This window comes from Hippoglossus hippoglossus, chromosome 22 (assembly GCF_009819705.1).
Source record: "Hippoglossus hippoglossus isolate fHipHip1 chromosome 22, fHipHip1.pri, whole genome shotgun sequence".
Classification (NCBI taxonomy): Eukaryota; Metazoa; Chordata; class Actinopteri; order Pleuronectiformes; family Pleuronectidae; genus Hippoglossus; species Hippoglossus hippoglossus.
The window spans coordinates 13940222-13961989 of NC_047172.1; the positions used below are offsets into that span (position 1 = coordinate 13940222).

At 39.8% G+C, this 21768-nt stretch overlaps 5 protein-coding genes across 6 annotated transcripts; all 5 read right to left on the bottom strand.

Annotated features, from left to right (window-relative positions):
• Positions 1-176: 176 nt before the first annotated feature.
• On the bottom strand, positions 177-2372 carry LOC117756612 (C-type lectin domain family 4 member M-like). Its single transcript, XM_034577195.1, has 6 exons — positions 2193-2372; positions 1862-1978; positions 1137-1388; positions 887-1050; positions 588-724; positions 177-442 (listed from the first exon to the last, which is right to left on the bottom strand). Exons 1-6 carry the CDS (start codon positions 2305-2307, stop codon positions 292-294), a joined length of 936 nt encoding a protein of 311 aa, XP_034433086.1. The 5' UTR covers positions 2308-2372; the 3' UTR covers positions 177-291.
• A 1621-nt stretch (positions 2373-3993) lies between these two features.
• On the bottom strand, positions 3994-11575 carry LOC117756610 (C-type lectin domain family 4 member M-like). The gene is made up of 7 exons (XM_034577192.1): positions 11411-11575; positions 11082-11198; positions 10358-10609; positions 10108-10271; positions 9809-9945; positions 9490-9656; positions 3994-4207 (listed from the first exon to the last, which is right to left on the bottom strand). Exons 1-6 carry the CDS (start codon positions 11523-11525, stop codon positions 9506-9508), a joined length of 936 nt encoding a protein of 311 aa, XP_034433083.1. The 5' UTR covers positions 11526-11575; the 3' UTR covers positions 3994-4207; positions 9490-9505.
• On the bottom strand, positions 3994-16602 carry LOC117756607 (CD209 antigen-like). Of its 2 annotated transcripts, XM_034577190.1 has the most exons (7): positions 16540-16602; positions 6139-6253; positions 5808-5924; positions 5084-5335; positions 4834-4997; positions 4527-4663; positions 3994-4374 (listed from the first exon to the last, which is right to left on the bottom strand). In XM_034577190.1, exons 2-7 carry the CDS (start codon positions 6251-6253, stop codon positions 4224-4226), a joined length of 936 nt encoding a protein of 311 aa, XP_034433081.1. In that variant the 5' UTR covers positions 16540-16602; the 3' UTR covers positions 3994-4223. The 2 variants fall into 2 exon arrangements, with proteins under 2 accessions (XP_034433081.1, XP_034433080.1); XM_034577189.1 differs by lacking the exon at positions 16540-16602 and having other exon boundaries at positions 6139-6301.
• Positions 13086-16615, bottom strand: LOC117756611 (C-type lectin domain family 4 member G-like). The gene is made up of 6 exons (XM_034577193.1): positions 16425-16615; positions 16094-16210; positions 15371-15622; positions 15121-15284; positions 13642-13778; positions 13086-13489 (listed from the first exon to the last, which is right to left on the bottom strand). Exons 1-6 carry the CDS (start codon positions 16537-16539, stop codon positions 13339-13341), a joined length of 936 nt encoding a protein of 311 aa, XP_034433084.1. The 5' UTR covers positions 16540-16615; the 3' UTR covers positions 13086-13338.
• A 1561-nt stretch (positions 16616-18176) lies between these two features.
• LOC117756609 (CD209 antigen-like) lies at positions 18177-20478 on the bottom strand. The gene is made up of 6 exons (XM_034577191.1): positions 20305-20478; positions 19974-20090; positions 19259-19510; positions 19009-19172; positions 18710-18846; positions 18177-18557 (listed from the first exon to the last, which is right to left on the bottom strand). Exons 1-6 carry the CDS (start codon positions 20417-20419, stop codon positions 18407-18409), a joined length of 936 nt encoding a protein of 311 aa, XP_034433082.1. The 5' UTR covers positions 20420-20478; the 3' UTR covers positions 18177-18406.
• Positions 20479-21768: the final 1290 nt, after the last annotated feature.

The following is a 21768-nucleotide window of genomic DNA, read 5'->3' on the forward strand; positions in this document are numbered from 1 at the left end:
TGTCCTAATAATCTTTTAAACTTGTGCCCAGATCTGTATAGTGGTAACACACGTGTACATAGATAAAGTAAAGATTTTATTTATTACAGTAAAATAAGTAACTTACATATTATAGTTCATTTCTTAACTCAGGTGCGTATTTCATAACCTCTCTTGCTATTTTGTATTCTCAACAAAATATTGACGCGACAATAAAAGGAACAATTTGGAAGATGTGTGAAGGTCTTTAAGGTGCAGTTAGTTGTTCTTTCAAACAATTACACTTGAATTAAACCTTTTAAAAAAGTTACATTAACTCATGTCATGTGGTTCCATTTCACAAATCCATTTCAGGTAGTTATTGCATGGAGCGTCGTTCCAGGCCTTAAAGGGGTTGTCCCTGGGATACGTAGCTCCACAATCCTCATTGTTACGATCATTGGGCTCGCCGTCGTTCCAGTATCTGAAACAAATGGCGGGTAATGGAGCCGTAATATCTGCTCACTTTGTATTCAAACACATTATTGATCATTTGTTCATTTTAAGTTGTATAAATATGTAAATGTGCTCCATTTCTAACACTGAAAATGACAATATTCAACTCTTACGACTCAGCCAGTATTCTTCCATCCGGCCATTTCCAAGTGTTCTCCTCATCCACATCGCTCAGTCCGATCCAGAAGCCACCCTGGTATATTGATCTCACGGGATCATGATGACTTTTTATCAATTTAGTTAATGACACCTGACAACGATACACACATACACACACATTAATTTATTTTATTTAGACCCATACAACACAGTGCTGTTTTACTGCCCAAAAAAAGAAAATATAAAGTGGAGTAAAAATTATTATTGCAAACATGGAAATGCAGGTTTCGTCCGACTAAATGTCGAATCTTACGGTTTTTTCTGGGGTGTCTATCACTGCCAAGTCGCCTCCCAACTTCTTGCAGAACTGTCTGGCGTCTTTCCACTGTCTTTGTCTAGGGAGGTCATAGAAAGGAATGTAGTAACACCTAAGGTGCAGGAACGTCCATCCCGGGTTACAGTGTCTGCAACCCATGCCTGGAAATGACAACATGGTGTGTTATGTAAGTCGCAAATAATCAGGGATTTGATAAACTGATAAATAAATACAGAAAAGCTCTCACTGAATAGTGGTATGATGGATTTCAACTCTGAGACTTCATCTTCAATTCTGTGAATCTGCTTCTCGTAGTCTTTGGATCTTTTGGTCTGATGTTCAAGATCCCACTTGAGTCGCTGCTGCTCACCGAGTTCTCTGTCCAGCTGCTTCTTGGCATCGATCCTTTCTTGGATCGCAGCATTGTAACCATCCTGCAGTTTGGCCACCTCACTCTGGATGTCTTTTATTGTTTGCTGCCCACCAGTGAGTTGGTTGTCTGGAGGTGGTGAGGACATAACGTTACAGAGGTTTTAGTTGAAAAGAATTATAATCATCTTCTTACCACTTATACTGGCCTGCTGTGCAGTATAAATGAAAAAGGTGATCAGGCATTTTTTTTCTAAATAAATTGAATCATCAAACTTCATTCTCATCTCTTCATGCTTGATGTCTGTATTTGAAGTTCAAGCTTCAAACAAGTCATAAGTAACCAGGATTTATTTCGGCCAACAACTGTAAGAAGACACTGAACAAAATCAGCATTCAGCAGTATATAAGTAAGATATTCAGTTTCCTCTGAGCTGAGGTTTGTTCTCCCTCAACTCCTGAGGAAAATATCTGGCTGCAAAATACTGCATGTTCACCAGCTGTAGTCACTGTCTGACTACAGCTGGTGAACAGGGAGTATTTTGGTGTGTTGGTGCTGTTTCCTGCTGCAGATTGAAACAAAGTCGATGAGAGGTGACTTACAATAGACTCCCAGGCCAATGTCAATGACCAGGAGAATGACAGCCATCACTGCCAGGATCACTGTGAGCAGCCTGTAAGGATTCTGACTGGATTCATGCCTCGACATGGACATGGACACTACACAGAGGATTGGTGGATCAAGATCAGACATATGCAGACAGATGGCTAAGGTGAAGGACTTTATCACTTACTGACAAAATAAGGACACATAAAGAATGACATAGAAATGAGTGCAGTACTGGGTTTCCAGCCCTATTTTACCTCTATGGCACTAATATCACAGGTTCTTGTTGATGCACCAAGATGTTAGTTCATTTTTCATTGACTCTACCTTGCTGTTTGTCTTGGCTTGAGTAGAGAGGGTTCTCATCTGTGCCGGAGTCATCTTCACAAATCAGTTTGTCAAATGTGGCAACAAAAGAGCTTGAATTTCCTTCGTCCGCCATTTTGACGAAGAGAAGAGAAGAGATGAAAACAGTCTGACAGGGATTTTGTTTTCACCGGAGAGATTATTTGTCAGGACATTGCCCTGTGTGTGTGTGGTGTCTGTGTGTGTGTGTGCGTGCGTGTGCGTGCGTGTGTGTGTGTGTGTGTGTGTGTGTGTGTGTGTGTGTGTGTGTGTGTGTGTGTGTGTGTGTGTGTGTGTGTGTGTGTGTGTGTGTGTGTGTGTGTGCGCGCGCAACATTACAAACAGAAAATGAAGTTCATTTGTTAAATATTTACAGGGAGTGCAGACAATTTGAGAAGCTGTGTCTACCTGATCTGATCTGAGTTTTTGAGACATTAATCTTAATCCTTTTGTTTAACAGAGTCACATATGAATCATTTCACTCACCATTAGTCACCAGAAATAACTCATCAGCTGCTTTATTCTTCATAGTTTCACCTGGTTTCTCAGTTCTGGGTATGAACTTCCAGGGAAGCAAAAAGTTCATGAAATGTTACCACGAGCCAGTGTGTACAAGTCTTTCTATGGTTGTGAGGACCAATTCTGGTTTAAAAATAGATGATGAAGAAAAACCCTCTGCACAGATGGTTGGTGAAAGACGGCTGAATTTTTAATTGGTGCTCAAAGTGGTGAATAAAATGGCTTACTTGGTGAGCCTCAGTTGTTCTCACTTGAATATATGAGTTTATTACAACATAGATCTGTCGACAGAGGAGATTCTTGGTCTAATGTTACTGCCAACAGGCAAACGAGAAACCTTCTGTCTCAAGGTTCATCTCATCCCAATGCCAGAGACAGGATGGTAACTCCCAGCACAAAACATAAACCACCCTAATCTAATGCATTCCAATTCCTTTACATTTCTCATGCACAATATTAAAGATATCAAAAACTTCCCCGACACTAGAGCACCACCCATTTATCGTATGGCCAATAAAAATCTGATGTGAGTATTTCAACGGCACATTGGTATCACTGTTTGGTAAAAATATAATCTTACAGAATAAACAATGCAGAAAACATGAACATTCATTTTTACATTTTATGTCTATTTTCTTAATTCAAATTCTATATATTTGGTTTATTTGTGTTTTCTTTTTATTTGTGATGGGCTATATATCATAAAGATGTCAAATATCAAGTCTCAATTACATTTCTTTGTCATAAGGGAGTCAATGGTTGTTTGTCTCTGTATGTGGTACACTGGTGACCTACACGTTGCAGTATAGACGGGCAAAAATGTAGACATTTAGAAATAATGACGCAACTCAGCTACCAGTGGTGAAGACAAAACGTTACAAAACACTTACGTTCAGTAACAGTTCCAACTCATCATCATCAGTCCGAGAAAAGAAATCCTCTCTATCAATGAATGGTCACTAGCGTGTGTTTTTAGGTGTGTTAGTATGATTGGAGATTATTACTGATACGGAGCTAAAATGCTGATGTGGATGTAAATTGAAACAATAACATATTAGTGTGGATGTAGCCTATGTGGTTGTTATCATGTCTGTGGAATTTCAAGATTAATTTAACAACTTACTGTTAGATAACTCTCCACATGCCGCTCTGCAAGAACTATATTTAATAATATCACACATCATATGACATGTGGGAGGATATTGTCCTGATAAACTTTTAAACTTGTGACCAGATCTGTATAGTGGTAACACACGTGTACATAGATAAAGTAAAGATTTTATTTATTACAGTAAAATAAGTAACTTACATTTTATAGTTAATTTCTTAACTCAGGTGTGTATTTCAAAACCTTTCTTGCTATTTTGTATTCTCAACAAAATGTTGACGCGACAATAAAAGTAACAATTTGGAAGATGTGTGAAGGTCTTTAAGGTGCAGTTAGTTGTTCTTTCAAACAATTACACTTGAATTAAACCTTTTAAAAAAGTTACATTAACTCATATCATGTGGTTCCATTTCACAAATCCATTTCAGGTACTCATTGCATGGAGCGTCGTTCCAGGCCTTAAAGGGGTTGTCCCTGGGATACGTAGCTCCACAATCCTCATTGTACTTATTGTTGGGCTCGTCGTCGTTCCAGTATCTGAAACAAATGACGGGTTATTGAGCCGTAATATCTGCTCACTTTGTATTCAAACACATTAGTGATCATTTATTCATTTTAAGTTGTATAAATATGTAAATGTGCTCTCACAACCATTTCTAACACTGAAAATCATAATATTCAACTCTTACGACTCAGTCAGTCTTCTTCCATCCGGCCATTTCCAAGTGTTCTCCTCATCCACATCGCTCAGTCCGAACCAGAAGCCATTCTCGGATATGGATCTCCAGGGATCATTATGACTATTTATCAATTTAGTTATAGACACCTGACAACACCGGTGATACACACATACACACACATTAATTTATTTTGTTTAGACCCATACAACACAGTGCTGTTTTACTGACCAAAAAAAAAGAAAATATAAAGTGTAGTAAAAATTATTATTGCAAACATGGAAATGCAGGTTTCGTCTGACTACATGTCGAATCTTACGGTTTTTTCTGGGGTGTCTATCACTGCCAAGTCGCCTCCCAACTTCTGGCAGAACTGTCTGGCGTCTTTCCACGATCTTTGTTTAAGGGTTACAGAGAAAGGAAAGTAGTAACACCTAAGGTGCAGGAACGTCCATCCCGCGTTGCAGTGTCTGCAACCCATGCCTGGAAATGACAACATGTTGTGTTATGTAAGTTGCAAATAATCAGGGATTTGATAAACTGATAAATAAATACAGAAAAGCTCTCACTGAGTAGGGGTATGATGGATTTCAACTCTGAGACTTCATCTTCAATTCTGTGAATCTGCTTCTCGTAGTCTTTGGATCTTTTGGTCTGATGTTCAAGCTCCCACTTGATTTGCTGCTGCTCACCGAGTTCTCTGTCCAGCTGCTTCTTGGCATCGATCCTTTCTTGGATCGCAGCATTGTAACCATCCTGCAGTTTGGCCACCTCACTGTGGATGTCTTTTATTGTTTGCTGCCCACCAGTGAGTTGGTTGTCTGGAGGTGGTGAGGACATAAGGTTACAGAGGTTTTAGTTGAAAAGAATTATAATCATCTTCTTACCACTTATACTGGCCTGCTGTGCAGTATGAATGAAAAGGTGATCAGGCATTTTTTTTCTAAATAAATTGAATCATCAAACTTCATTCTCATCTCTTCATGCTTGATGTCTGTATTTGAAGTTCAAGCTTCAAACAAGTCATAAGTAACCAGGATTTATTTCGGCCAACAACTGTAAGAAGACACTGAACAAAATCAGCATTCAGCAGTATATAAGTAAGATATTCAGTTTCCTCTGAGCTGAGGTTTGTTCTCCCTCAACTCCTGAGGAAAATATCTGGCTGCAAAATACTGCATGTTCACCAGCTGTAGTCACTGTCTGACTACAGCTGGTGAACAGGGAGTATTTTGGTGTGTTGGTGCTGTTTCCTGCTGCAGATTGAAACAAAGTCGATGAGAGGTGACTTACAATAGACTCCCAGGCCAATGTCAATGGCCAGGAGAATGACAGCCATCACTGCCAGGATCACTGTGAGCAGCCTGTAAGGATTCTGACTGGATTCATGCCTCGGCATGGACATGGACACTACACAGAGGATTGGTGGATCAAGATCAGACATATGCAGACAGATGGCTAAGGTGAAGGACTTTATCACTTACTGACAAAATAAGGACACATAAAGAATGACATAGAAATGAGTGCAGTACTGGGTTTCCAGCCCTATTTTACCTCTATGGCACTAATATCACAGGTTCTTGTTGATGCACCAAGATGTTAGTTCATTTTTCATTTACTCTACCTTGCTGTTTGTCTTGGCTTGAGTAGAGAGGGTTCTCATCTGTGCCGGAGTCATCTTCACAAATCAGTTTGTCAAATGTGGCAACAAAAGAGCTTGAATTTCCTTCGTCCGCCATTTTGACGAAGAGAAGAGAAGAGATGAAAACGGATTGTTTTTTCCCCCGGAGAGATTATTTGTCAGGACATTGCCCTGTGTGTGTGTGTGTGTGTGTGTGTGTGTGTGTGTGTGTGTGTGTGTGTGTGTGTGTGTGTGTGTGTGTGTGTGTGTGTGTGTGTGTGTGTGTGTGTGTGTGTGTGTGTGTGCGCGCGCAACATTACAAACAGAAAATTAAGTTCATTTGTTAAATATTTACAGGGAGTGCAGACAATTTGAGAAGCTGTGTCTACCTGACCTGATCTGAGTTTTTGAGACATTAATCTTAATCATTTTGTTTAACAGAGTCACATATGAATCATTTCACTCACCATTAGTCACCAGAAATAACTCATCAGCTTTTTTATTCTTCATAGTTTTACCTGGTTTCTCAGTTCTGGGTATGAACTTCCAGGGAAGCAAAAAGTTAATGAAATGTTACCATGAGCCAGTGTGTACAAGTCTTTCTATGGTTGTGAGGACCACTTCTGGTTTAAAACTAGATGATGAAGAAAAACCCTCTGCACAGATGGTTGGTGAAAGACGGCTGAATTTTTAATCGGTGCTCAGAGTGGTGAATAAAATTATTTACTTGGTGAGCCTCAGTTGTTCTCACTTGAATATATGAGTTTATTACAACATAGATCTGTCAACAGAGGAGATTCTTGGTCCAATGTTACTGCCAACAGGCAAACGAGAAACCTTCTGTCTCAAGGTTCATCTCATCCCAATGCCAGAGACAGGATGGTAACTCCCAGCACAAAACATAAACCACCCTAATCTAATGCATTCCAATTCCTTTACGTTTCTCATGCACAATATTAAAGATATCAAAAACTTCCCAGACACTAGAGCACCACCCATTTATCGTATGGCCAATAAAAATCTGATGTGAGTATTTCAACGGCACATTGGTATCACTGTTTGGTAAAAATATAATCTTACAGAATAAACAATGCAGAAAACATGAACATTCATTTTTACATGTTATGTCTATTTTCTTAATTCAAATTCTATATATTTGGCTTTATTTGTGTTTTCTTTTTATTTATGATGGGCTATATATCATAAAGATGTCAAATATCAAGTCTCAATTACATTTCTTTGTCATAAGGGAGTCAATGGTTGTTTGTCTCTGTATGTGGTACACTGGTGACCTACACGTTGCAGTATAGACGGGCAAAAATGTAGACATTTAGAAATGATGACGCAACTCAGCTACCAGTGGTGAAGACAAAATGTTACAAAACACTTACGTTCAGTAACAGTTCCAACTCATCATCATCAGTCCGAGAAAAGAAATCCTCTCTATCAATGAATGGTCACTAGCGTGTGTTTTTAGGTGTGTTAGTATGATTGGAGATTATTACTGATACGGAGCTAAAATGCTGATGTGGATGTAAATTAAAACAATAACATATTAGTGTGGATGTAGCCTATGTGGTTTTTATCATGTCTGTGGAATTTCAAGATTAATTTAACAACTTACTGTTGGGCCATGGTTCTTTGTGAAACCACACTTCGGCCTACATGTTCAGTCAAAGCCTGAAGCCGCATGTTCCTCCAAGACTCAGTCTCCCAGGGGCCATCAAAAACCAGAGCAAGGAACTCAGTCTCCCAGGGGGCATCAGAGGTTTGACCCCACCCCCCCCCAGGGACACAGGTTTCAACTCCCATTGGTCACTCTGGACCCCATGACCTGTGAGGTCACCGGGCCAATATAAAGCCAGGTTTCCCCCTCCTCTGTCTCTTTCTACACTCCCTCAACGGAGAGAAGGCTGTCGAGCCTCTTCCTGCCTCTTCCTACGATCCTTCCACAGGAGGGAAGGCTGTCGAGCCTCTTCTCCAGCTCACATCTTAGCTTCCCATCCAACTCTTCGAGAGGAGCACAAAGGTGCAGCTTCCAGCTCATCTCACCAAGGAAACCTCCTCGCCCTCCAAGCTCTACCAACCCTTCAAGCAGCGACTTGATGTCCTGCTTGAAAACTTCAACCAGCAACTGAGCTACACAGCTCAACAGAAACCAGCAAGACGACACAAAACTGCGAACTGCACAGCAACTTCCTTTTTCCCCTTTCCGCGTACGGGTAACACAACTGGGCTTAATAATTATACTAGGCTAAGCAAGACTGTTTATTCGATTCTGTGTGATGTTTATAAGTTTGATTTGTGGTGTTGTGATACTTTGGGTACAAGTTATTGAGAAAGTAATGTTAGTCTGTTATGCTCTTCACAGTCTTTCGTTGCATCCAATCTAGTAACTTTCTCTAATTTGGCACACACACAGACACACGCATAACTCTTCACCTCATTAGCTCTACAGGTCGTAAACATTCCAATAGGTGGGGGAAGGGTGTTATCTCTTTGGCCAGCCACCATCTTGAAAGCACGCTGACTCACACAGGCACACACACATGTATACACACATACCTATCTTTGTTTAGCAATTAGACCGTTAGTAATTTGTGTTTTTATACTTTATTATATTCATAATAAATGTTTTCTTTCACAAATGTTTTTCATTAATGTTGCATAAGTGAATTTTGCCAACCTCTACACTGTCAAGAACTCCATATCCTTCAACTTAGCTAACTATCTATATGGTAATTTTGGTTATAGTTATTAATTTAATTGTTAATCAGAGTTCCAAATTTGTAGTTAGAACCTTTATGAGACTTAATTCAATAAATTGGCTATCTTTTCCCTTCCTTTGAAGGGTGGTGCCCCGAGGTAACTTTAATCAATTAAAGTTATTATTTAATATTAATAATAAAACATTAATATTTAATATTTTATTTTGATAACCAAATTTATTGAATGCCGAAAGGCACACCATTTTATGGTATCACGTTTAATGCATTATGGCACAACATTACTGTTAGATAACTCTCCACATGCCGCTCTGCAAGAACTATATTTAATAATATCCCACATCATATGACATGTGGGAGGATATTGTCCTGATAATCTTTTAAACTTGTGCCCAGATCTGTATAGTGGTAACACACGTGTACATAGATAAAGTAAAGATTATATTTATTACAGTAAAATAAGTAACTTACATATTATAGTTCATTTCTTAACTCAGGTGTGTATTTCATAACCTCTCTTGCTATTTTGTATTCTCAACAAAATATTGATGCGACAATAAAAGGAACAATTTGGAAGATGTGTGAAGGTCTTTAAGGTGCAGTTAGTTGTTCTTTCAAACAATTACACTTGAAAAAAAGTTACATTAACTCATGTCATGTGGTTCCATTTCACAAATCCATTTCAGGTTGTAATTGCATGGAGCGTCGTTCCAGGCCTTAAAGGGGTTGTCCCTGGGATACGTAGCTCCACAATCCTCATTGTATTGATCGTTGGGCTCGCCTTCGTTCCAGTATCTGAAACAAATGACGGGTTATTGAGCCATAATATCTGCTCACTTTGTATTCAAACACATTATTGATTATTTATTCATTTTAAGTTGTATAAATATGTAAATGTGCTCTCACAACCATTTCTAACACTGAAAATGACAATATTCAACACTTACGACTCAGCCAGTATTCTTCCATCCGGCCATTTCCAAGTGTTCTCCTCATCCACATCGCTCAGTCCGAACCAGAAGCCATTCTCGGATATGGATCTCGAGGGATCAGTATGACTATTTATCAATTTAGTTAATGACACCTGACAACGATACACACATACACACACATTAATTTATTTTATTTAGACCCATACAACACAGTGCTGTTTTACTGACCAAAAAAAGAAAATATAAAGTGTAGTAAAAATTATTATTGCAAACATGGAAATGCAGGTTTCGTCCGACTAAATGTCGAATCTTACGGTTTTTTCTGAGGTGTCTATCACTGCCAAGTCGCCTCCCAACTTCTTGCAGAACTGTCTGGCGTCATTCCACGATCTTTGTGTAAGGGTTACAGAGAAAGGAATGTAGTAACACCTAAGGTGCAGGAACGTCCATCCCGGGTTACAGTGTCTGCAACCCATGCCTGGAAATGACAACATAGTGTGTTATGTAAGTCGCAAATAATCAGGGATTTGATAAATTGATAAATAAATACAGAAAAGCTCTCACTGAGTAGGGGTATGATGGATTTCAACTCTGAGATTTCATCTTCAATTCTGTGAATCTGCTTCTCGTAGTCTTTGGATCTTTTGGTCTGATGTTCAAGATCCCACTTGAGTCGCTGCTGCTCACCGAGTTCTCTGTCCAGCTGCTTCTTGGCATCGATCCTTTCTTGGATCGCAGCATTGTAACCATCCTGCAGTTTGGCCACCTCACTGTGGATGTCTTTTATTGTTTGCTGCCCACCAGTGAGTTGGTTGTCTGGAGGTGGTGAGGACATAAGGTTACAGAGGTTTTAGTTGAAAAGAATTATAATCATCTTCTTACCACTTATACTGGCCTGCTGTGCAGTATGAATGAAAAATGTGATCGGGCATTTTTTTCAAAATAGATTGAATCATCAAACTTCATTCTCATCTCTTCATGCTTGATGTCTGTATTTGAAGTTCAAGCTTCAAACAAGTCATAAGTAACCAGGATTTATTTCGGCCAACAACTGTAAGAAGACACTGAACAAAATCAGCATTCAGCAGTATATAAGTAAGATATTCAGTTTCCTCTGAGCTGAGGTTTGTTCTCACTCAACTCCTGAGGAAAATATCTGGCTGCAAAATACTGCATGTTCACCAGCTGTAGTCACTGTCTGACTACAGCTGGTGAACAGGGAGTATTTTGGTGTGTTGGTGCTGTTTCCTGCTGCAGATTGAAACAAAGTCGATGAGAGGTGACTTACAATAGACTCCCAGGCCAATGTCAATGGCCAGGAGAATGACAGCCATCACTGCCAGGATCACTGTGAGCAGCCTGTAAGGATTCTGACTGGATTCATGCCTCGACATGGACATGGACACTACACAGAGGATTGGTGGATCAAGATCAGACATATGCAGACAGATGACTAAGGTGAAGGACTTTATCACTTACTGACAAAATAAGGACACATAAAGAATGACAGAAATGAGTGCAGTACTGGGTTTCCAGCCCTATTTTACCTCTATGGCACTAATATCACAGGTTCTTGTTGATGCACCAAGATGTTAGTTCATTTTTCATTTACTCTACCTTGCTGTTTGTCTTGGCTTGAGTAGAGAGGGTTCTCATCTGTGCCGGAGTCATCTTCACAAATCAGTTTGTCAAATGTGGCAACAAAAGAGCTTGAATTTCCTTCGTATGCCATTTTGACGAAGAGAAGAGAAGAGATGAAAACAGTCTGACAGGGATTGTTTTTCCCCCGGAGAGATTATTTGTCAGGACATTGCCCTGTGTGTGTGTGTGTGTGTGTGTGTGTGTGTGTGTGTGTGTGTGTGCGCGCAACATTACAAACAGAAAATGAAGTTCATTTGTTAAATATTTACAGGGAGTGCAGACAATTTGAGAAGCTGTGTCTACCTGATCTGAGTTTTTGAGACATTAATCTTAATCCTTTTGTTTAACAGAATCACATATGAATCATTTCACTCACCATTAGTCACCAGAAATAACTCATCAGCTGCTTTATTCTTCATAGTTTCACCTGGTTTCTCAGTTCTGGGTATGAACTTCCAGGGAAGCAAAAAGTTAATGAAATGTTACCATGAGCCAGTGTGTACAAGTCTTTCTATGGTTGTGAGGACCACTTCTGGTTCAAAACTAGATGATGAAGAAAAACCCTCTGCACAGATGGTTGGTGAAAGACGGCTGAATTTTTAATCGGTGCTCACAGTGGTGAATAAAATTATTTACTTGGTGAGCCTCAGTTGTTCTCACTTGAATATATGAGTTTATTACAACATAGATCTGTCGACAGAGGAGATTCTTGGTCCAATGTTACTGCCAACAGGCAAACGAGAAACCTTCTGTCTCAAGGTCCATCTCATCCCAATGCCAGAGACAGGATGGTAACTCCCAGCACAAAACATAAACCACCCTAATCTAATGCATTCCAATTCCTTTTCGTTTCTCATGCACAATATTAAAGATATCAAAAAATTCCCCGACACTAGAGCACCACTCATTTATCGTATGGCCAATAAAAATCTGATGTGAGCATTTCAACGGCACATTGGTATCACTGTTTGGTAAAAATACAATTTGACAGAATAAACAATGCAGAAAACATGAACATTCATTTTTACATTTTATGTCTATTTTCTTAATTCAAATTCTATATATTTGGGTTTATTTGTGTTTTCTTTTTATTTATGATGGGCTATATATCATAAAGATGTCAAATATCAAGTCTCAATTACATTTCTTTGTCATAAGGGAGTCAATGGTTGTTTGTCTCTGTATGTGGTACACTGGTGACCTACACGTTGCAGTATAGATGGGCAAAAATGTAGACATTTAGAAATAATGACGCAACTCAGCTACCAGTGGTGAAGACAAAACGTTACAAAACACTTACGTTCAGTAACAGTTCCAACTCATCATCATCAGTCCGAGAAAAGAAATCCTCTGTTTCAATGAATGGTCACTAGCGTGTGTTTTTAGGTGTGTTAGTATGATTGGAGATTATTACTGATACGGAGCTAAAATGCTGATGTGGATGTAAATTGAAACAATAACATATTAGTGTGGATGTAGCCTATGTGGTTTTTATCATGTCTGTGGCATTTCAAGATTAATTTAACAACTTACTGTTAGATAACTCTCCACATGCCACTCTGCAAGAACTATATTTAATAATATCACACATCATATGACATGTGGGAGGATATTGTCCTGATAATCTTTTAAACTTGTGACCAGATCTGTATAGTGGTAACACACGTGTACATAGATAAAGTAAAGATTTTATTTATTACAGTAAAATAAGTATCTTACATTTTATAGTTCATTTCTTAACTCAGGTGTGTATTTCATAACCTCTCTTGCTATTTTGTATTCTCAACAAAATATTGACGCGACAATAAAAGGAACAATTTGGAAGATGTGTGAAGGTCTTTAAGGTGCAGTTAGTTGTTCTTTCAAACAATTACACTTGAATTAAACCTTTAAAAAAAGTTACATTAACTTATGTCATGTGGTTCCATTTCACAAATCCATTTCAGGTAGTAATTGCATGGAGCGTCGTTCCAGGCCTTAAAGGGGTTGTTCCTGGGATACGTAGCTCCACAATCCTCATTGCGGTGATCGTTGGGCTCGCCGTCATTCCAGTATCTGAAACAAATGACGGGTTATTGAGCCGTAATATCTGCTCACTTTGTATTCAAACACATTAGTGATCATTTATTCATTTTAAGTTGTATAAATATGTAAATGTGCTCTCACAACCATTTCTAACACTGAAAATCACGATATTCAACTCTTACGACTCAGTCAGTCTTCTTCCATCCGGCCATTTCCAAGTGTTCTCCTCTTCCACATCGCTCAGTCCGATCCAGAAGCCACCCCCGGTTGTGAATCTCGTGGGATCATGATGACTATTTATCAATTTAGTTATGGACACCTGACAACACCGGTGATACACACATACACACACATTAAAGGGGACATAGCATGCAAATTCCACTTTGTTAGTGCTTCTACAGGTTAATGTGGGTATCTGGCATGTCTACCAACCCAAAAACTCGGGGAAAAAAACACTCGCGCGTTTTGTTATGGTTCCTCTAAGTCAGAAACGTCATGCTTGAGCGACTCAATTGAGCTTCCTGGGTTTTGTGTCGTAACAAGGAACTGGAAGTCTCCCTACATGGTCTTGGCCCACCCCCCGTCATGCCGTGTTTACACCGGATGCTGCGAGGCTGCGAGGCAGCGCAGCGCCGTTCCCAAGCACGCAGCCACCTGGCTGTTCACACGGGACGAGCATTTCTCCGCTGGTCAGCCCGCGATTCACTCACATGTGGCATTTGTCTGGATCGTTGGGACTGGGAGGCTGCAGCAGTTGCTCGGGCGCGACCGCTCGCTCTCCCATGCGTGAGCTGGAATTTGTGTCAGCGCCACACAGCCAGCAGTGTGGAAGACTTCCGCAGTGTTCAGCGCTACTGTACCACTGTCACACACAGAGCCCCCCCACTCGTTACGCCGGGGTACACCGGACGCGGAAGCGCCGCTGCGAGGCTGCGAGGCAGCGCAGCGCCGTTCTCAAGCGCGCAGCCGCCTGGCTGTTCACACGGGACGTGCATTTCTCCGCTGGTCAGCCCCATAGACTGTATATATAAGGTCAGCCCGCGATTCTGCTTTCTCCGCTTGTTGTTGTACCCGTTGAATGTCGGGGTTCGGGGGTAAATGATGGTCTTCATAGCCCCCCCCCCCCCACCCCTCTCTTTCTCTCTCTGTCTGTCTGCTTGTGTGCTTGTAGTGGATGGGCAGAGGGGGACATTTAATTATTTGATTGGGAAAATTAAAACTCCAGGACAACAGAAGGGGAATACAAAGTATGGGATGCATATTTGATAATTTATATCATATAAAATATGTAATTTATATCGTTTAAAATCATGGGGGGAGAGGGGGAGGGGGGAGCTGGCTCATTCGCATTTAAAGGAACAGGCACTCAAAACAGGTCACTCGGTGGAGGGCTGTTTTATACAGGGTAAAAAGGGTGCTGTTTTATATGATCCTTGTGGTATTTTGACCAAAGTATGTTACAGACATTTCATTAAGACCCCAAGGAACCATATCAACTTGTGGTAAAATGGGCATGCTATGTCCCCTTTAATTTATTTTATTTAGACCCATACAACACAGTGCTGTTTTACTGCCCAAAAAAAGAAAATATAAAGTGTAGTAAAAATTATTATTGCAAGCATGGAAATGCAGGTTTCGTCTGACTACATGTCGAATCTTACGGTTTTTTCTGGGGTGTCTATCACTGCCAAGTCGCCTCCCAACTTCTTGCAGAACTGTCTGGCTTCTTTCCACGGTCTATGTGTAAGGGTTACAGAGAAAGGAAAGTAGTAACACCTAAGGTGCAGGAACGTCCATCCCGGGTTACAGTGTCTGCAACCCATGCCTGGAAATGACAACATGGTGTGTTATGTAAGTCGCAAATAATCAGGGATTTGATGAACTGATAAATAAATACAGAAAAGCTCTCACTGAATAGTGGTATGATGGATTTCAACTCTGAGATTTCATCTTGAATTCTGTGAATCTGATTCTCGTAGTCTTTGGATCTTTTGGTCTGATGTTCAAGATCCCACTTGAGTCGCTGCTGCTCACCGAGTTCTCTGTCCAGCTGCTTCTTGGCATCGATCCTTTTTTGGATCGCAGCATTGTAACCATCCTGCAGTTTGGCCACCTCACTCTGGATGTCTGTTATTGTTTGCTGCCCACCAGTGAGTTGGTTGTCTGGAGGTGGTGAGGACATAAGGTTACAGAGGTTTTAGTTGAAAAGAATTATAATCATCTTCTTACCACTTATACTGGCCTGCTGTGCAGTATGAATGAAAAGGTGATCGGGCATTTTTTTCAAAATAGATTGAATCATCAAACTTCATTCTCATCTCTTCATGCTTGATGTCTGTATTTGAAGTTCAAGCTTCAAACAAGTCATAAGTAACCAGGATTTATTTCAGCCAACAACTGTAAGAAGACACTGAACAAAATCAGCATTCAGCAGTATATAAGTAAGATATTCAGTTTCCTCTGAGCTGAGGTTTGTTCTCCCTCAACTCCTGAGGAAAATATCTGGCTGCAAAATACTGCATGTTCACCAGCTGTAGTCACTGTCTGACTACAGCTGGTGAACAGGGAGTATTTTGGTGTGTTGGTGCTGTTTCCTGCTGCAGATTGAAACAAAGTCGATGAGAGGTGACTTACAATAGACTCCCAGGCCAATGTCAATGACCAGGAGAATGACAGCCATCACTGCCAGGATCACTGTGAGCAGCCTGTAAGGATTCTGACTGGATTCATGCCTCGGCATGGACATGGACACTACACAGAGGATTGGTGGATCAAGATCAGACATATGCAGACAGATGACTAAGGTGAAGGACTTTATCACTTACTGACAAAATAAGGACACATAAAGAATGACATAGAAATGAGTGCAGTACTGGGTTTCCAGCCCTATTTTACCTCTATGGCACTAATATCACAGGTTCTTGTTGATGCACCAAGATGTTAGTTCATTTTTCATTTACTCTACCTTGCTGTTTGTCTTGGCTTGAGTAGAGAGGGTTCTCATCTGTGCCGGAGTCATCTTCACAAATCAGTTTGTCAAATGTGGCAACAAAAGAGCTTGAATTTCCTTCGTCCGCCATTTTGACGAAGAGAAGAGAAGAGATGAAAACAGTCTGACAGGGATTTTTTTTCCCCGGAGAGATTATTTGTCAGGACATTGCCCTGTGTGTGTGTGTGTGTGTGTGTGTGTGTGTGTGTGTGTGTGTGTGTGTGTGTGTGTGTGTGTGTGTGTGTGTGTGTGTGTGTGTGTGTGTGTGTGTGTGTAACATTACAAACAGAAGATGAAGTTCATTTGTTAAATATTTACAGGGAGTGCAGACAATTTGAGAAGCTGTGTCTACCTGACCTGATCTGAGTTTTTGAGACATTAATCTTAATCCTTTTGTTTAACAGAGTCACATATGAATCATTTCACTCACCATTAGTCACCAGAAATAACTCATCAGCTGCTTTATTCTTCATAGTTTCACCTGGTTTCTCAGTTCTGGGTATGAACTTCCAGGGAAGCAAAAAGTTAATGAAATGTTACCATGAGCCAGTATGTACAAGTCTTTCTATGGTTGTGAGGACCACTTCTGGTTTAAAACTAGATGATGAAGAAAAACCCTCTGCACAGATGGTTGGTGACAGACGGCTGAATTTTTAATCGGTGCTCACAGTGGTGAATAAAATTATTTACTTGGTGAGCCTCAGTTGTTCTCACTTGAATATATGAGTTTATTACAACATAGATCTGTCAACAGAGGAGATTCTTGGTCCAATGTTACTGCCAACAGGCAAACGAGAAACCTTCTGTCTCAAGGTCCATCTCATCCCAATGCCAGAGACAGGATGGTAACTCCCAGCACAAAACATAAACCACCCTAATCTAATGCATTCCAATTCCTTTACGTTTCTCATGCACAATATTAAAGATATCAAAAACTTCCCCGACACTAGAGCACCACCCATTTATCATATGGCCATTAAAAATCTGATGTGAGTATTTCAACGGCACATTGGTGTCACTGTTTGGTAAAAATAAAATTTGACAGAATAAACAATGCAGAAAAGATGAACATTCATTTTAACATTTTATGTCTATTTTCTTAATTCAAATTCTATATATTTGGCTTTATTTGTGTTTTCTTTTTATTTATGATAGGCTATATATCATAAAGATGTCAAATATCAAGTCTCAATTACATTTCTTTGTCATAAGGGAGTCAATGGTTGTTTGTCTCTGTATGTGGTACACTGGTGACCTACACGTTGCAGTATAGACGGGCAAAAATGTAGACATTTAGAAATGATGACGCAACTCAGCTACCAGTGGTGAAGACAAAACGTTACAAAACACTTACGTTCAGTAACAGTTCCAACTCATCATCATCAGTCCGAGAAAAGAAATCCTCTGTTTCAATGAGTGGTCACTAGTGTGTGTTTTTAGGTGTGTTAGTATGATTGGAGATTATTACTGATACGGAGCTAAAATGCTGATGTGGATGTAAATTAAAACAATAACATATTGGTGTGGATGTAGCCTATGTGGTTTTTATCATGTCTGTGGCATTTCAAGATTAATTTAACAACTTACTGTTAGATAACTCTCCACATGCCGTTCTGCAAGAACTATATTTAATAATATCACACATCATATGACATGTGGGAGGATATTGTCCTGATAATCTTTTAAACTTGTGCCCAGATCTGTATAGTGGTAACACACGTGTACATAGATAAAGTAAAGATTTTATTTATTACAGTAAAATAAGTAACTTACATTTTATAGTTCATTTCTTAACTCAGGTGTGTATTTCAAAACCTCTCTTGCTATTTTGTATTCTCAACAAAATGTTGACGCGACAATAAAAGGAACAATTTGGAAGATGTGTGAAGGTCTTTAAGGTGCAGTTAGTTGTTCTTTCAAACAATTACACTTGAATTAAACCTTGAAAAAAAGTTACATTAACTCATGTCATGTGGTTCCATTTCACAAATCCATTTCAGGTAGTTATTGCATTGAGCGTCGTTCCAGGCCTTAAAGGGGTTGTCCCTGGGATATGTAGCTCCACAATCCTCATTGCGGTGATCGTTGGGCTCGCCGTCGTTCCAATATCTGAAACAAATGACGGGTTATTGAGCCGTAATATCTGCTCACTTTGTATTCAAACACATTAGTGATCATTTATTCATTTTAAGTTGTATAAATATGTAAATGTGCTCTCACAACTATTTCTAACACTGAAAATGACAATATTCAACTCTTACGACTCAGTCAGTCTTCTTCCATCCGGCCATTTCCAAGTGTTCTCCTCTTCCACATCGCTCAGTCCGATCCAGAAGCCACCCTGGTATATTGATCTCGCGGGATCATGATGACTTTTTATCAATTTAGTTAATGACACCTGACAACGATACACACATACACACACATTAATTTATTTTGTTTAGACCCATACAACACAGTGCTGTTTTACTGACCAAAAAAAGAAAATATAAAGTGGAGTAAAAATTATTATTGCAAACATGGAAATGCAGGTTTCATCCGACTAAATGTCGAATCTTACGGTTTTTTCTGGGGTGTCTATCACTGCCAAGTCGCCTCCCAACTTCTGGCAGAACTGTCTGGCGTCTTTCCACGGTCTTTTTTTAGGGAGGTCATAGAAAGGAATGTAGTAACACCTAAGGTGCAGGAACGTCCATCTCGGGTTACAGTGTCTGCAACTCATGCCTGGAAATGACAACATGGTGTGTTATGTAAGTTGCAAATAATCAGGGATTTGATAAACTGATAAATAAATACAGAAAAGCTCTCACTGAGTAGGGGTATGATGGATTTCAACTCTGAGATTTCATCTTGAATTCTGTGAATCTGATTCTCGTAGTCTTTGGAACTTTTGGTCTGATGTTCAAGCTCCCACTTGAGTCGCTGCTGCTCACCGAGTTCTCTGTCCAGCTGCTTCTTGGCATCGATCCTTTTTTGGATCGCAGCATTGTAACCATCCTGCAATTTGGCCAACTCACTGTCGATGTCTTTTATTGTTTGCTGCCCACCAGTGAGTTGGTTGTCTGGAGGTGGTGAGGACATAAGGTTACAGAGGTTTTAGTTGAAAAGAATTATAATCATCTTCTTACCACTTATACTGGCCTGCTGTGCAGTATGAATGAAAAGGTGATCAGGCATTTTTTTTCTAAATAGATTGAATCATCAAACTTCATTCTCATCTCTTCATGCTTGATGTCTGTATTTGAAGTTCAAGCTTCAAACAAGTCATAAGTAACCAGGATTTATTTCGGCCAACAACTGTAAGAACAAAATCAGCATTCAGCAGTATATAAGTAAGATATTCAGTTTCCTCTGAGCTGTGGTTTGTTCTCCCTCAACTCCTGAGGAAAATATCTGGCTGCATAATACTGCATGTTCACCAGCTGTAGTCAGACAGTGACTACAGCTGGTGAACAGGGAGTATTTTGGTGTGTTGGTGCTGTTTCCTGCTGCAGATTGAAACAAAGTCGATGAGAGGTGACTTACAATAGACTCCCAGGCCAATGTCAATGGCCAGGAGAATGACAGCCATCACTGCCAGGATCACTGTGAGCAGCCTGTAAGGATTCTGACTGGATTCATGCCTCGGCATGGACATGGACACTACACAGAGGATTGGTGGATCAAGATCAGACATATGCAGACAGATGACTAAGGTGAAGGACTTTATCACTTACTGACAAAATAAGGACACATAAAGAATGACATAGAAATGAGTGCAGTACTGGGTTTCCAGCCCTATTTTACCTCTATGGCACTAATATCACAGGTTCTTGTTGATGCACCAAGATGTTAGTTCATTTTTCATTTACTCTACCTTGCTGTTTGTCTTGGCTTGAGTAGAGAGGGTTCTCATCTGTGCCGGAGTCATCTTCACAAATCAGTTTGTCAAATGTGGCAACAAAAGAGCTTGAATTTCCTTCGTCCGCCATTTTGACGAAGAGAAGAGAAGAGATGAAAACAGTCTGACAGGGATTTTGTTTTCACCGGAGAGATTATTTGTCAGGACATTGCCCTGTGTGTGTGTGTGTGTGTGTGTGTGTGTGTGTGTGTGTGTGTGTGTGTGTGTGTGTGTGTGTGTGTGTGTGTGTGTGTGTGTGTGTGTAACATTACAAACAGAAGATGAAGTTCATTTGTTAAATATTTACAGGGAGTGCAGACAATTTGAGAAGCTGTGTCTACCTGACCTGATCTGAGTTTTTGAGACATTCATCTTAATCCTTTTGTTTAACAGAGTCACATATGAATCATTTCACTCACCATTAGTCACCAGAAATAACTCATCAGCTGCTTTATTCTTCATAGTTTTACCTGGTTTCTCAGTTCTGGGTATGAACTTCCAGGGAAGCAAAAAGTTAATGAAATGTTACCATGAGCCAGTATGTACAAGTCTTTCTATGGTTGTGAGGACCACTTCTGGTTTAAAACTAGATGATGAAGAAAAACCCTCTGCACAGATGGTTGGTGAAAGACGGCTGAATTTTGAATTCTTGAATATATGAGTCTATTACAACATAGATCTGTCAACAGAGGAGATTCTTGGTCCAATGTTACTGCCAACAGGCAAACGAGAAACCTTCTGTCTCAAGGTTCATCTCATCCCAATGCCAGAGACAGGATGGTAACTCCCAGCACAAAACATAAACCACCCTAATCTAATGCATTCCAATTCCTTTACATTTCTCATGCACAATATTAAAGATATCAAAAACTTCCCTGACACTAGAGCACCACTCATTTATCGTATGGCCAATAAAAATCTGATGTGAGCATTTCAACGGCACATTGGTATCACTGTTTGGTAAAAATATTTTTTTTTAGAATAAACAATGCAGAAAAGATTAACATTCATTTTTACATTTTATGTCTATTTTCTTAATTCAAATTCTATATATTTGGCTTTATTTGTGTTTTCTTTTTATTCATGATAGGCTATATATCATAAAGATGTCAAATATCAAGTCTCAATTACATTTCTTTGTCATAAGGGAGTCAATGGATGTTTGTCTCTGCATGTGGTACACTGGTGACCTATCCAGGGTGAACCCCGCCTTTCATCCAATGTCAGCTGGGGTTGGCTCCCCTTGCAACCCTCAAAGGATAAGCGGTATAGATAATTGATGGACGGATGTCATAAGGGTTTCATAAAGACAGTTTAGGAATCATTGACAATAAAAAAAAATTTAAGAAAAGTCAGCTTTATATTTGTATCAGAAGACTTTTACTCCCTAAAGATCATCATTGTAGGGACATTTTGGCATTTCTTCACAACTTCACAGTG